This window comes from Kluyveromyces marxianus, chromosome 4 (assembly GCF_001417885.1).
Source record: "Kluyveromyces marxianus DMKU3-1042 DNA, complete genome, chromosome 4".
Classification (NCBI taxonomy): Eukaryota; Fungi; Ascomycota; class Saccharomycetes; order Saccharomycetales; family Saccharomycetaceae; genus Kluyveromyces; species Kluyveromyces marxianus.
This window is the reverse complement of record NC_036028.1, coordinates 635,373-649,323: the sequence shown is the minus strand read 5'-3', so window position 1 is coordinate 649,323 and position 13,951 is coordinate 635,373. Positions and strand designations below refer to the sequence as shown.

Below are 13,951 nucleotides of genomic sequence, written 5' to 3'. Positions count from 1 at the left end.
TTTTGAGTGGCTATTTTGCCAGGGGGTATTACACACATATTTCGGTTAGGACAGGCTAGGCTAGGCTAGGCTAAGCTAAGCTAGAGTTTTAGTTCGAGTGAATATCACGGTAGCGTGTGTTTTGCTTAGGAAATGGCATCGAAGAACTTTGCAACCAGGAGAAAGCGCACAAGGACGTTGGACGGGGTTGGAGAGGAATCGAGGTTGAGATCGCAATACGTGGACGATCACAGGAACGACCAGATGGTGGCTGCAGCAACAGGAGCGGCAGCAGCAGCAGCTGCTGCAATGAGAAACAGCTCCTCTACAGGCGGCATTGGGATGCAGAATCCGTTTATGGATGAGTTTATGGCATCTTCAAATAATGACATACTGACATCGGATTCGTTAAGAGACACGCTTCTAATGGATATGGATGGCCCAGGCCAGCAGCCTATGTTTTTGGGTAGCAATAATGTGAATAGCAGTACTAGCAATGTCTCGGTGATTAACAGTAGTGCGGGTCCCAGCCAGCAACTCGTGGATTTGGATGACAGCGCGGTGGAATTCGTGAACAGCGTTAATTATACGAGCGCAAAAAAGGTCAAGAAACAGAGAACCGTTTCTCTACCACAATTACCCCATGCAAGGCTGATATACGAATCAAGGTCCTCAGATAGGAAGACCCAGAATGACGACGAGCTACTACACGTGAGCGGGACGACTACCCAGACCGTTGACGGGAATAAAATAATAAAACTCCCCGTTATACGATCCGTGTCGCCTTCTCCACTCACCGACTACCGCAGCGGAGTGGTAAAGAATAACAATGGAAGCGTAGGCGTTGGTTCCATGGGATCTATGGGTGGCATGAACCGCAACGACCTCGCATTCAACGCCACAAGAAGGGTATCGAAGTCGCCTTCGAAATTCTCAAGCATATTAAAGAAGACACCTTTACGCTCTGGTATGCAGGATAAACCGCCCGTTATTGAAAGCTTCCAAACGGATAAAGAGGGCCATTATGTGTACCAGGAAAACGATATCTTCGCAAAAAACAGATTCCAAGCCCTGCAACTCTTGGGCCAAGGCACCTTCGGTAAAGTAGTCAAATGCAGAGACTATCTGAACGATATAACAGTCGCAGTCAAAATTATAAGAGCTGTTGACAGATACAGACAAGCAGCAAAGACTGAACTTCGCGTTTTACAGACAATTAAGGAAAACGACAGACTTGGCCAGTACCAGTGCTTACTCCTAAGAGAGTTTTTCGACTATAAGAATCACATATGCTTGGTCACAGATCTATATGGCAGGTCCGTATACGATTTCATGACCAATAATGGATATGCCAGATTTCCTGGCTCACACGTCCAAGCTATCGGGAAACAGCTAGTACGCTCTGTCTGCTTCTTACACGACCTTGGTATAATACACACGGACTTAAAACCAGAAAATATTCTCATATGTGATGAAACTTGCGTAGAACAACAGCTACCTAAACAGATATTGGATACCCTAACAGAAAGAAGGAAACGTGCAAGCGGTGGAAAGCGTAAAATACTCATTAATCCAGAAGTAAAATTGATTGACTTTGGTAGTGCTGTTTTCCACAACGAATACCACCCTCCTGTAGTGTCCACTAGACACTACAGGGCGCCAGAAATTGTTCTCGGTTTGGGCTGGAGTTTCCCTTGTGACATCTGGTCTATTGCATGCGTACTAGTAGAACTAGTAACAGGGGAGTCTTTGTATCCTATTCATGAAAATTTAGAACATATGGCAATGATGCAGCGCATAAACAATGAGAGCTTCCCCAAGAAGATGGTAGACAAGATGTTTTTTAAGGTGGAAAACAAGTATGGTAACATACCTACCGATCTTCAAGCAACTGTAGTCAAATATTTCGATCGTGAAACTGGACAGTTGCAATGGCCAGTCAGAAATTCAAAGGGAAACATCGTTACTAAGGATAAGTCTTGGAAAAGGGTTATGACTTCTTGTGATAGGTTAGATGCTTTCATCTCTAAAAAACTTCAAATGGACTACGGTCCTTGGTTAGAAATTCACTGGGATATGGATTATGAGTCTAATTGGAACCTTATATCTTCCAAGAATCATGATGAACGTAACATTGACAAGAATGTCTTCTCCTTCTGGTACCAATTCGTCAATTTATGTCGCAGAATGTTCGAATTTGATCCAACAAAGAGAATAACGGCTCAAGAAGTTATCGAGCACGAATGGTTCAACATAGGAATTTTAGATGAGGGTATAACACACTACGGCAGGTTGTAGTTGACTAGGGATTTTTTTTTTTCTTCTTCATTTCATTATTTTTGTTCTATTTTATTTTTTACTTTATTTTCTTTATTCTACTTTATTATTATGGTATGGAGTATGTCCGATGTGGCCTTTTAACCTTTTTATTTAACTTCTTTCTTCTTCTTTCTTCCTTATTATTTTCCCACTGTCGGGCACGGAATTTGATGCTTCAGTATTGCTTTCTATACTATTCTTGGATTGGCCCAAGGGGCTACCATTTAAGGCAAAAATTTATAGCGTATCACCTTTGATACCGCTTTGATCCGGTACCATATTATTTTTTCTGTTGTTAGTTTTTTTTTAAATAAAAAAAAAAAAAACAGAGTGGCTGTCCCTTTCCCCATTCCCCATAGTTTTATTAAATTGGGGGGCAGTCTGGATTCATTATTCTATATTATATTTCATATGTGATACTGTAGATATAAATACGAAAAAGGAACAAAGTAGTTCTGCAGGGGTATTATAGGTAATTCTGTTTGGTTTATTGTCAATGACGCCAGCGTTCGATCTTTTATTCTCCATTTCTAACTGTTAGACTTGGTGTAAAATATGCTAAAAAATATTGGATATTGGCTTTTGACAATTATCAATTCTTCTCATAATTTTATCCTTTGAAATGCCTTAGATTTTACTTGCCAGCTAACGGCTTTGTTCAAAATCATCCACATGAACACTCTTAGTTCTACTATTGTTAACAGCCCTGTTATGTCCTCCTAAGATATAACTTTTTCCGGTATTAACTAACCTTATTGCAGCCGTGTTGTCTTGTTGTGGAATAGAGGGCGACAAAGGCCAGCTTTGTGCTGCATGTGATCTTGTTGGTTGTTCGCTGCTGAATAGAGTTGAATAGCAATCGGATAATGGGATTTTCTTCGAAGTAGGAATAATGCTATTATTGCTATTAGCATGGTTGTGAGTATGATTATTACTACCAGTATTATTGGTAGTGTTGTTATTACTGCCAGTAATCTTATTAGCCTCGAAACCTCTGGTGTTGCTAAATCCGTATATGTTTGGGGACGGGTTTAGGGGATATTGTTGCTGAGAATATTCTGATCTTTTTGGCGTATGCATATGCAAACTTGTTAAATCATTGGGCACAAAAGCACTGGCATTTGTATTATATTTGGTCTTTGGTTTGTTAATAACATTTTTGCTTTTGTTTTGATTATAATACTTCTCATCAGTCAACAATTCAACGAAGTCACCAATGACCACCGATTTCATTTCAATGGTTGGTTGGGGTTTCTTGAAAACCTCTGTGAAAAAGGAAGAGTATGACTCTGAGCCGTCATTCCATAATAAAATATAATCATGTAAACTTTGCAAGGTCAACTCATTTGATAGACATAATTGCAAAACCCATTGTTTGTCTCCTTGGAAAAATAAGTGGTTAAGTAACTTTATTGAAAGTTTTTGGAGTAATAAGCTTTCTACACTTATCTGAGACAAAAACATGACAAAGTGGTACAAACCAATATTCCCATAGTTATGTATAAGGTGCTCACTTTGTTTTACACAATGCCTAAACAACCGCTTGGCACCTATTGCTTTTGTAGAATCATCCAAAAAAGTCTGGAAGTTGTCCCCATCATTCAGCAGAAGCTGATCTGATATCAGAAGGGTTGTAAAAAGTGGCACATAATACATTTTGAAATACTTTGAAGTTGTGATGCTTTGAATATTTTTAACAGTACTTGAGATTGTCTCTGAATTAAGCTTGAAGGGGTTTAGATCTATCTCTCCATAAAATTTTAAGATTTGTTCGTTTAACGTCACAGTAAGTTGCAAGCTTTCAAATATGTTTTTGAAGTTCTCTCTGAAACTGTGAGATTCTTCCTCTAGCTCGATACTATTTTCTCCATCTCCAAATAGTCCCTTTGATATTGGTGGGACAAGTGGTCTGAACTCTTCAAACCACGACGGAACGTATAAATTTGTCATCTTCTTGTACCAATGGGGCATATCTTCCATATCAACTCCATTTTGAGCGCATTCCATTATTTTCAAACAATACCTTGATAACGTATACTGGAGCAGATTAATCAAGGAAGGTAAAGACTGAGTGGTTCCTAGCTTTCCTAGAGTTGAGTGTAATCTTGGAATATGGTTATGAATTAAACATTGTCCCAATATGTGATCCAAGGAGCTTCTCAATAAGAGTGCCAAGTGCGACTCTTCCAAAAGATTTAATTTAGGATGATCAATAAATTCCATAATGATCTGGAAATGGATAGTACCGCTGTGATCTCGAGCTATCAGTTGAAACTTATCGTCTTTCATAGTCTTCGAAAAGAATTCAGTAACTTGCAAGAAAAATTCTGCGGTGATCAACCTAGAACACTTCACAGCTCTGCGTGCACACTTCAACATGAAATATTGAACAGCACCCATATCATGTTTCGAGAAAGCTTCCCATTTCTCTGGGAAAGCCTGAAAGTTGGCTATCGCGATGTCAAGTTCATAATCATTTACAAGCTTAATTAGTAAACGTTCGTTAAGCAAGAATGTTATTGGGTTGAAATATTTCCCCTGATCTCTGAAGGGGGAAATCCATGATTTCCATGAGGGGATCCAGTTTTTTATTAGAACAACCCCCAAATTAAGATCCAAAAACTTCCACACACTTTCATCGAGCTTTTCGAATGCTTCTAATTGGAACACCACATCGTAGAGACCTATAGAACAAGTATTTTTATTGTTTTTATTCGTAGTCACACTAACGGCGCCTTGCAACTCCTGGTCACCGTTTCCATTCTTTGATGAGCAGCAAACTTTCCAAAGTAGCTGTCTCAATAAACCTGAGTCATCTAATTTTTTAATGAATCGGATGACAATCTGTTGTAAATTTGGAAACACTGAGCAATACGCAAATACATATCCGAAAAGATCCACACCGACACCCAAATCCAAATCGTCTGTCAAAGAGATCGAAATTAGTAACCGCTCAAGTAGGTTATCACATACAGAGTCCCAGTCACATTTCTCAAGGCTCAAATCGCGTTTTCCAACGTACCTCAAAACATCAAGTAACTCATACCATAGTTCTACTCTCAAAGAGTCCTCCGTGTCCTTAGCCGCCAACTTTTTAAACACAGTTTCCAAACCAACAGCAGCTTTGGAACTAACACGACTTTCGTAGTCCATCACAACTCAAAGAAGAAGAAGAAGAAAAAAGGATATGGTCTTAAACTACACGTTGTTGTCTATTAATTTAGCCCCCAAGTTACCTTTTTGACATAACCCTTTCAATTCACTACTCCTTACCATACAACTTTAACTAAAGTAAAACGAAATAACATTAAAGAAATCAGACACACATTAAACAGGCGCCCATCTGTCCTAGCTTATATAGTTTCAAATCCCATAACCCCCTTCCCCCCTCCATATGCAGATATCCCTTGTTTGTATTCTACGTCAATTTTCCTAATCTGAATAGTTTAGACGCCCATGCCCAGAATAGGAAAAATCCAGGGAGTAGAACGAAAAAGAAAGAAAAAACCCCACTAAAACCCACATACACAGTTAAATACCCGAAACACGATAAGAGAGAAGGGCCAGACTACTGATGTTTCAAGCCGTTTCTGTACGAGATGAGACGACCATTATTTCATTTATGGGTATCAAGCTTTGGTAGCTGCGTTTAAGGGAACTCGAAACGCATCATTGGCTCCAGCAGCCGAACAGTAGTATTAAGTCTTTTTTTTTTTTATTAAAAGAAAGTGAAAGAGGACCTAGTGTAGTGGAGTCTGCTTGGCATCTGGTTTAGTGTGGTACTTCAGTCTCCCTTTGGTGTTGCATCAGCTTCGGTTTCGTCTATCCTTAATTTTTTATTTTTTTAATTTTTTTGCTTTCTCACCTAATGGCTTCAAACTCGTTAGCATATATAAATATATATGTATATATAAATTTAACAAATGAGCCATACACTGTAGAAATAGGGGAGTGCATGTTCGTTGATTGGTACTCAGGAACAACGAGACTCTGCTTCTGACAATACCTCATAAAGCAAGAAAGTACAGTAGTAAGAATGGGAGCTCGCGCGTTGTTGATAATTGACATCCAAAACGATTTTCTCCCACCTGATGGGTCTTTAGCCGTGCAAGATGGGGATGCCATCATTGATCCCGTGATCAAGCTTCTCAACGAGAAGAAATGGGACTGTGTTGCCATGACCAAAGACTGGCACCCTTCGGACCACATATCGTTCGCTAAAAACCATGGTTTGCCAGACTACAGCGCATTCACATACGAATCGCCTGTGCCAGGCAGTACGGAGAAACAAGAGGCAACCCTCTGGCCGGTACATTGTGTGCAGGAAAGTTGGGGTTCTGAAGTCCCAGAAAGGCTAATGAAGGAGCTACAAAAGCAGGAAGTCCCCCATACCGTTGTAAACAAAGGATTTCTAGCAGATCGCGAGTACTATTCTGGATTTAACGACATTTGGAATGACCACCGCACGGAATTAGACGATTTCTTGAAAAAGAATAACGTTTCAGAAGTGTACTTGGTAGGCTTAGCTTTGGACTTTTGTGTTATGAACACTGCTATAAGTGCCGCAAAATTAGGTTACAAGACTACTATCCTCAAGGACTACACACGAGCCATTAAAAACGATCCCAAATCAGTAGAAACATTGATCAAAGATCTACATTCCCGTTTCAACATACAAATCGAGTAGTGTCCTCGATAATATACATAGACAAGTAAATACATACGATTCACGATTACCAGCATTAGTGCAGGTGCCCACTATAAAGCAATGCTTAGGAAGGAGAAAGGCAGACACGTATTTCTATCCCAAATACCGCTCCGTTTCTGTTCTGGCCCGTGAGTTAGCTTTTTTTAGAACAGTTTCTTTAAGGCAGAGCCAGAACTAGACCGTTTTACCTTTTTTTTTCTCTGGCAAAGTAGTGTAGGAACATGCTTTTTTTTTTTTTTTTTTTTTTTTTTTTTTTTTTGAAGGGTTCACACGCAGTGTTGGGAAAGATGCCTTGAGTATAATAATTGTTTCTATTAACATTGTAGGTAAAAGTGAAATTTAACGTGTTAACCTTGCTTTACTTAAATTACTTGAATTCCCACAAGAGTTGCTTCAGTGCAAGCTAGAATAGAGATTTATTAACATTACATTCAATATTTATTTTTTTCTGGACCTTGTGTTTGAATGAAAGGGCAGTGTGAGTTAGCTGTTATAAAATTGTTCTGAATACTGAGTGCTGAATCTAATCATATTCGATTGCCAAGACTTAAAGCTAGAGCAACAATGGGAGTTCCAAGAATCTCTAGGAGGGCAAGGTATCTGTGCGGGCTTACAGTCACGTTGTACTTTTTGTTTAGTGTCCAATGGAACACTCTAAAGGTGAATACGCATTTCTATAATAGCATGCACACTCTTTTGCCCAGCACGGCACAAGTGGATGATTTAAATCTGAAGAATCTCGAAGTTGTTGATCCCAGCAGCACGAGTTACGATCTGTTGGATTTACGTGTCCAATTGGCACGCGAGTTCCCATATGAACCTTCACAGCCAATTCCAAGAAAAGTATGGCAGACTTGGAAGACGAATGGAGACGCGCCATCTTTCCCTTCTAACTTCAAATCGTACCAGAAGAAGTGGATTGCAACATGCGAGAATCGTTCTCCTACGTATCAGTACAATCTAATCACGGATGAGCAAATGCTTCCACTATTGAAACAGGTGTATGGTGGTGTACCGCAAGTGGTGCGGGCTTTTGAGTCATTACCTTTACCTATCTTAAAGGCCGACTTTTTTAGATATTTGATACTTTTCGCTAGAGGAGGTATTTATTCCGACATGGATACATTCCCCCTCAAACCTTTAGACACTTGGCCATCCACTTCAAAGTCATTCCGCGCCGGTCTAAAGAATCCTATAAAGTACAGAGACTCTATCGATGGTTTAGATGCATTCGAACCTCCTGAACCGGGATTCGTAATTGGTATTGAAGCAGACCCAGACAGAGATGATTGGGCAGATTGGTATGCTAGGAGAATCCAGTTCTGCCAATGGACAATGCAAGCAAAACCAGGGCATCCCCTGTTGCGGGAGTTGATCTCAAATATCACCGCTACGACTTTACATAGCGTCCAAAAATTGAAAAGTAGTTTGCCGTTAAATGACGCTGACATTGTTGAAGAGTTTGAAGACGATTATAACATTAATATGAGGGACAGGAGAAAATTTGATAAGAACTATGACCATAAACAAAAAAAGAATGCAAAGAATATTGACGGTACCGATATTATGAATTGGACAGGCCCTGGGATATTCTCAGATATAGTATTCCAATATCTAAACAATATCATCCAGAAGAATAACAATATACTAATATTCAACGACAACATTAACGACATGGATGGTAAAAGAAAAGAATCAAAGGATGAAACAACTATGAAGTTCTATAAAGATATCTCCAAGAATCTACAGAGCCAAAATCCAACATTTTTTTGGGGGTTCTTCTCTTTGATGACAAAACCTGCTCTGATTGACGATGTTTTAGTACTACCTATTACATCATTCTCTCCAGATGTTGGTCAGATGGGCTCTAACTCCATGGATGATGAAATGGCACTCGTAAAACATTTGTTTGAAGGGAGCTGGAAAGAAGAAAAATCTGACGACAAAGAAGAGAAGGAAACGTCTTCAGATAATGATGAAAAAAACGAATAAATTAAAAAAAAAGAGTATAATGATACCCTTGTGGATTATGTATATACGCATATCGCTTCATGATTTCAAGCCAAAAACCAGTTGTTACCTCAAATTCCATTCAGTTCACGTTGTACATTAATATAAAGTTTACCTTTCACTGACAGATAACTACAAGAAATCCCACACAGGAAGGAGAAAAGATAGTAACTCATTTCGTTTCTCATCGCCAATATCTCAGAAAATAAATATCGGGGATACAATAGCAGGAAATATTACTTATGGTTTCAATACATTTACACATTTATATTTCCAGTAATAATTTTCTGTCCTTTGCATCAAGTATTCATCGTAAATCTCTTTAGTTTTTAATTGCCTGCATTAACTTGACTCTAACTCCAATGTACTAACTCTTCTAGTTGGTTTAATGTGAGTCGTAATTTTTTGACAGATCCATGTACTTGCATACATGTTGACCCTGTCAATACATTTTCCTGGGTATCTAACACTTACTGGTTTGCATTTAAATCCATGCTTTTCAAAAGATTTAATATACCAAGGATTCTTTGAAGCAGATCTCAACATAACTCGTCCTTTAGCGTCAAGCACCTTAAACAATGCTTGAACTTCGTCATCTACAGCTGTTGAACGTGGATCAAACCAGTCCAAATGGTCCATAATAATTGCAATAGATACCATTTTCTCAGATAAACGCTCACAAACATTTTTCAATGTATCTGTATGAAGTCTAATTCTATCCAATGACGATCCGGAATCTTCTTGTGATAAAATAGAGAAGTTTTTATCCTTCAAGTAAGCAGGACAACTATCATGAGAGTATTGACCTTTGAGAGTCAAGTAGTAAAAGTAGTTGTCATTGGAGATTAGATATTTGTCGATGATTGGATCCAAGGTATCAATGAGATATTGTAAAGTGGACGTACCCATCATTTTGGCTTGGTTTTTTGGAACCCCAAGAGCACTCCACAAAAACATTGGATTACCCACTAACAATTTTCCGATAAGCTTGTTGAATAGAACAGGTTTTACCTTTTCATCCCACACCCTTCTTTGTTCTTTTAAGGACGTTGCTGCACAAAGCATGCTGACCTCGTCAGTAATGTTAGTGATAGTGAAAATCCATCTAGCCAATCGTAAAGCCCATTTAGTGAATCCTGTATCATATAAACCTTGGCCGTTAGGATTAAATGCTTTATCTCCATTTTCATACCAATATTGGAATGCGTTTGAGGAAAGATGAGGCGCTAGCTTGTTTAGTAATATTTCCCTAAAGTTTTCTATTTTACCGAGACCAAACATACTCCACATTTGATCATATTCAAGGGCTTTTATTGCTGCTAATTTAAGCTCAACTAGATGGCCTTGGCAAGGATTTAAATCTACTCCATGGATTCTTTTTGGTGGTTTTGCTAAACTAGCATAATGTAAAATGTTGTCACCTGCACTGGTGATTGCCAAGATGGTATCATCCGACTGGATATTGAGTATTTTTACGTCTTCAATTGGATCTTCCCAAGTAAATGCGTAGATATAGCTACTTTTAAATTGGTTGTATTCTGGATTCAACTCGTCATAATATACTCTCCAGTGTTGCTTCTGATAGAAAAGCGATGGATATGGCAAACCTTTTCTGGAATTATCCAAAGCAGCTACCAAGGCTTGCGGAATTGACTTGTTATCAGTCAAAGAAGAGTTAACAGGGGCAAGATATGGTGAAGTAGGTGCCAATTCTGTGAATCTGACTTGTAGATGTTTTTCATGATCTTTGTTACAACCTAACCAGATATAGTATGGAATTTTCCCTAGCTTATTGTTGTAACAGTTCAAAGACTTGATAGTACCAAACCTATACTCCAAGTATTCTCTTCTTCCTGGATCCAAGAAAACCTTGTCAAACTCAAACCACAATCTCCAAAAAGTCCTGTATAACCAAGGAATGTGTCTATTTATCATTCCTCCCAATGTGTTGATTCTACCAACTAACATTGCATTATTGGTGACACCGAAATCAATACAGGATATAATACCGCTTTTGCCATCTAAAAGATCTAATGCATGATCAACAGCTGCATAGTAGCTAGGAATCATACTCAAAGAATATGAAAATGTTATCAACTGGGCTGCTTCTTCGGGTATTTCAAAATCACAAGCATCACCGCAAATGACTTCTACATTATTCCACCCATTTTTCTTACAACGCTCCCTAGCAACCTCACATAGTGATGGCGATAAGTCGACTATGTATATCTTTTTGAAAGTCTTACTGAGATCTGTTAATATTGACATGTGGGATATATTATACCCTGTACCTCCTCCAATATCAACCCATACATTTCCTTCTCTTTTATCTAAATGAGAAAGAGATAGTTTGAGACTTTCCTCACGACCTTGTAAAAGAATGCGTCTAGTACGATCATAAAGCTTTGCTTGTGATTTGTAAAATTGTTCTAAATTGTGTTGCTGGTTGTGGTTGTTAGTCTCAGACGTAAAGGGTTTAATAAAGCATTGCCAGCAAAAAGCAAGAATCGAGTTGACAGACTCATTGCAGTACGATAGAATAATCAAAGGGAAAATAAAACCGACACTGGCGCCGACTACTTTGGGCGAGTTCATAACCTTTTCAAACCATCGAGTTCTCATTTCTGTAAAATGATCATGCAGGACAGCATAGCTTCCTGCCTCCATAATAGTCGAAACTTTAAATGAATGACTAAAAGTACTGTTACGCATATTAGATCAATTGAACTAATGTAATAAGGCGCGACTGACTTAGTGTCGTGAAGTGGTGTTTTACCAGTTCCTTTAACTGAGTATGTAAATAAACTACTATTATTACTTATATTAACACCCTTTCTTGTTACAAGCATAGCGGTATACTTTCGAAATGAAGACTCTCTTCTGAGTGATTTAAAGAGTTCTTTTATAATTGCCAAGGTTTTAAGGAGATTGATACTTCTTTCTTCAAGCTGTGACCTTGACACGTGGATTGGCTGTCTTTTTAGCGTATAGGCAAATTAGCCCTATTAAATTTATGTACCCTACTTATGAGAGCGGTTAGCTTTAAGTTTCAAACACATGTGTAAAAAATATACAAATCTGAAGAATGCATAATTTACATAGATAAACACAATAAAGCACAAAACACGTCTACGCGATATCTTTCACCACACGTGCAATGCTAAACAGGGCGATAGCAAATATAAGTATATTAAAATTGATTATTCGTTATGAACCAGTCGCGAACAATAAAGGAAATTTGAATATATCAATGAACCGATCTTATCTTAAATGGGAAAGAATATTCAAACACGACGTGTTGTTTCCGCTGAGGTTTCCGAGCTCTTTTCCTTTCAATATACATTAATTTATTTAAGGTAGGCCAGACCAGACACTTTTATTGAAGCACGTGATAGAAAATGTTCTTCTAAAAATCACGTTTCACGGCTAAGGAATACCGATCTTGGCCTAATGAAAAAAATAAAAAACGTGAATCGATATTGAAAAAAAAAATGAATACGAAAACCACATTAGTTTACCTTCAGTAACTGAAATTACAAAATATATTGAATTCATATGACTCCAAATATCAGTGGATAAACACGTTCCTCAAGGCTAAAATATGTTTAGACGTGCAGTACAGAATAAGATCTTTCTCAGGTCATATATCACTCCTTCTTTGGAACATTTAGCTCAGGATCAGGGCCTTTCAGGTCTTTTTTCAAAGGAAGGTTTGAAGTCGGCATGGTTTGATCGCGCTGAGCATTACACCGAGAAATTGAACGTATTCTCAGCTAATACCGACCAAAAACCTTTGGAAACAATCATACACGAGAATGCCAATGTCTCTTCTAAGAAACAAATATTCAACTACGCATCTTTGTTATACAATTTGAAATTCTCAATGTCATCGTTACAAGGTTGTTCGATACCACTTCCAGCAGAAAAACCAGATAGATCGCAACTTGTAAAAACACCGGACCTAACTTTAAGTTATGGAAATGAGCCACTTTCAACAGGGAATGAAAGATTACATCAAGCTTTAGTTCATTCCTTTGGTTCTATCGTCGAGTTTAGAACTCTACTACTAAATTCTAATAATGCCATTTCAGGTGATGGTTTCACGTGGTTAGTTGCAAGACAATTCAATACTGCAGATTCAAGCGCTATCAAATTTGACCAACTCTTCATTGTTAATACATACAATGCTGGATCACCTTTCAATTCCAACAGAGTGGGTTCTTTCAAGCACCTGGAAGAGAGTATCAAAAAGAAGAACGACGAAGAATACAAAGCTAGTAAACTAGAAACTGCAATTGATGCTGCAGTTTATCCAAAGACTAAATATATCCCATTGTTAGCAATCGATGCTTCTCCAAAGGCATGGTTAACCGACTATGGTGTTTTTGGCAAACAACAATATTTGGACAGAGTCTGGGAATCCATAGAATGGAAGGTAGTAGAAAATAGATTACCAGCTTTTGAAGCAAAAGCTTTCAACAACTTGTAAATTACCACTATGAGGGTCGATTTAGGCTACACAATGACTAAAGAGTAACAATCGTTTTGTTGAATTCAATACTACATATGTAAGTATATCTTGTTAATAGTTCACAAATTTCTCTCTATCCTTTTATGATCTATATTTTCTTCATTATCAGCATGAACTGAAACTGCAAAGCAACCTTAACTTCAACATCCATAATTATTATATACAATTGTGCTTACATATAATACTATAAGGTAAAAAATATAATATTAATGTTACAAAGAAGACATATCAGCAGAGTCTACAAAAAGACATGCGAAATAAAAAAGAATTGAATGGGATTCAGAAGGTGCTTAACCAATTTCCCGATTCAACAAAAGAAGGTTGGTGAAATAACGAAAGGGACAGACAGTACACGAATATCAGCTCTTTAAACGATTTCAAATCAAAACATAAAATTTGTAGTT

The 13,951-nt window shown here is 38.0% G+C and overlaps 6 protein-coding genes across 6 annotated transcripts; 4 read left to right on the top strand and 2 right to left on the bottom strand.

Moving 5' to 3' along the window:
- Window positions 1-132: 132 nt before the first annotated feature.
- KNS1 (serine/threonine protein kinase KNS1) lies at window positions 133-2,277 on the top strand (the record flags this gene model as incomplete). Its single annotated transcript, XM_022819564.1, has 1 exon — window positions 133-2,277. One exon carries the CDS (start codon window positions 133-135, stop codon window positions 2,275-2,277), a length of 2,145 nt encoding a protein of 714 aa, XP_022676117.1.
- A 666-nt stretch (window positions 2,278-2,943) lies between these two features.
- On the bottom strand, window positions 2,944-5,451 carry VIR1 (Vir1p; the record flags this gene model as incomplete). The annotated part of the gene is made up of 1 exon (XM_022819563.1): window positions 2,944-5,451. One exon carries the CDS (start codon window positions 5,449-5,451, stop codon window positions 2,944-2,946), a length of 2,508 nt encoding a protein of 835 aa, XP_022676116.1.
- An 883-nt stretch (window positions 5,452-6,334) lies between these two features.
- PNC1 (nicotinamidase) lies at window positions 6,335-6,985 on the top strand (the record flags this gene model as incomplete). Its single annotated transcript, XM_022819561.1, has 1 exon — window positions 6,335-6,985. One exon carries the CDS (start codon window positions 6,335-6,337, stop codon window positions 6,983-6,985), a length of 651 nt encoding a protein of 216 aa, XP_022676115.1.
- A 585-nt stretch (window positions 6,986-7,570) lies between these two features.
- OCH1 (initiation-specific alpha-1,6-mannosyltransferase) lies at window positions 7,571-8,998 on the top strand (the record flags this gene model as incomplete). Its single annotated transcript, XM_022819560.1, has 1 exon — window positions 7,571-8,998. The coding sequence occupies one exon, from the start codon at window positions 7,571-7,573 to the stop codon at window positions 8,996-8,998; it is 1,428 nt and encodes a 475-aa protein (XP_022676114.1).
- Window positions 8,999-9,358: 360 nt separating this feature from the next.
- KLMA_40266 (class I SAM-dependent methyltransferase) lies at window positions 9,359-11,728 on the bottom strand (the record flags this gene model as incomplete). Its single annotated transcript, XM_022819559.1, has 1 exon — window positions 9,359-11,728. One exon carries the CDS (start codon window positions 11,726-11,728, stop codon window positions 9,359-9,361), a length of 2,370 nt encoding a protein of 789 aa, XP_022676113.1.
- Window positions 11,729-12,617: 889 nt separating this feature from the next.
- MRP1 (mitochondrial 37S ribosomal protein mS43) lies at window positions 12,618-13,505 on the top strand (the record flags this gene model as incomplete). The annotated part of the gene is made up of 1 exon (XM_022819558.1): window positions 12,618-13,505. One exon carries the CDS (start codon window positions 12,618-12,620, stop codon window positions 13,503-13,505), a length of 888 nt encoding a protein of 295 aa, XP_022676112.1.
- Window positions 13,506-13,951: the final 446 nt, after the last annotated feature.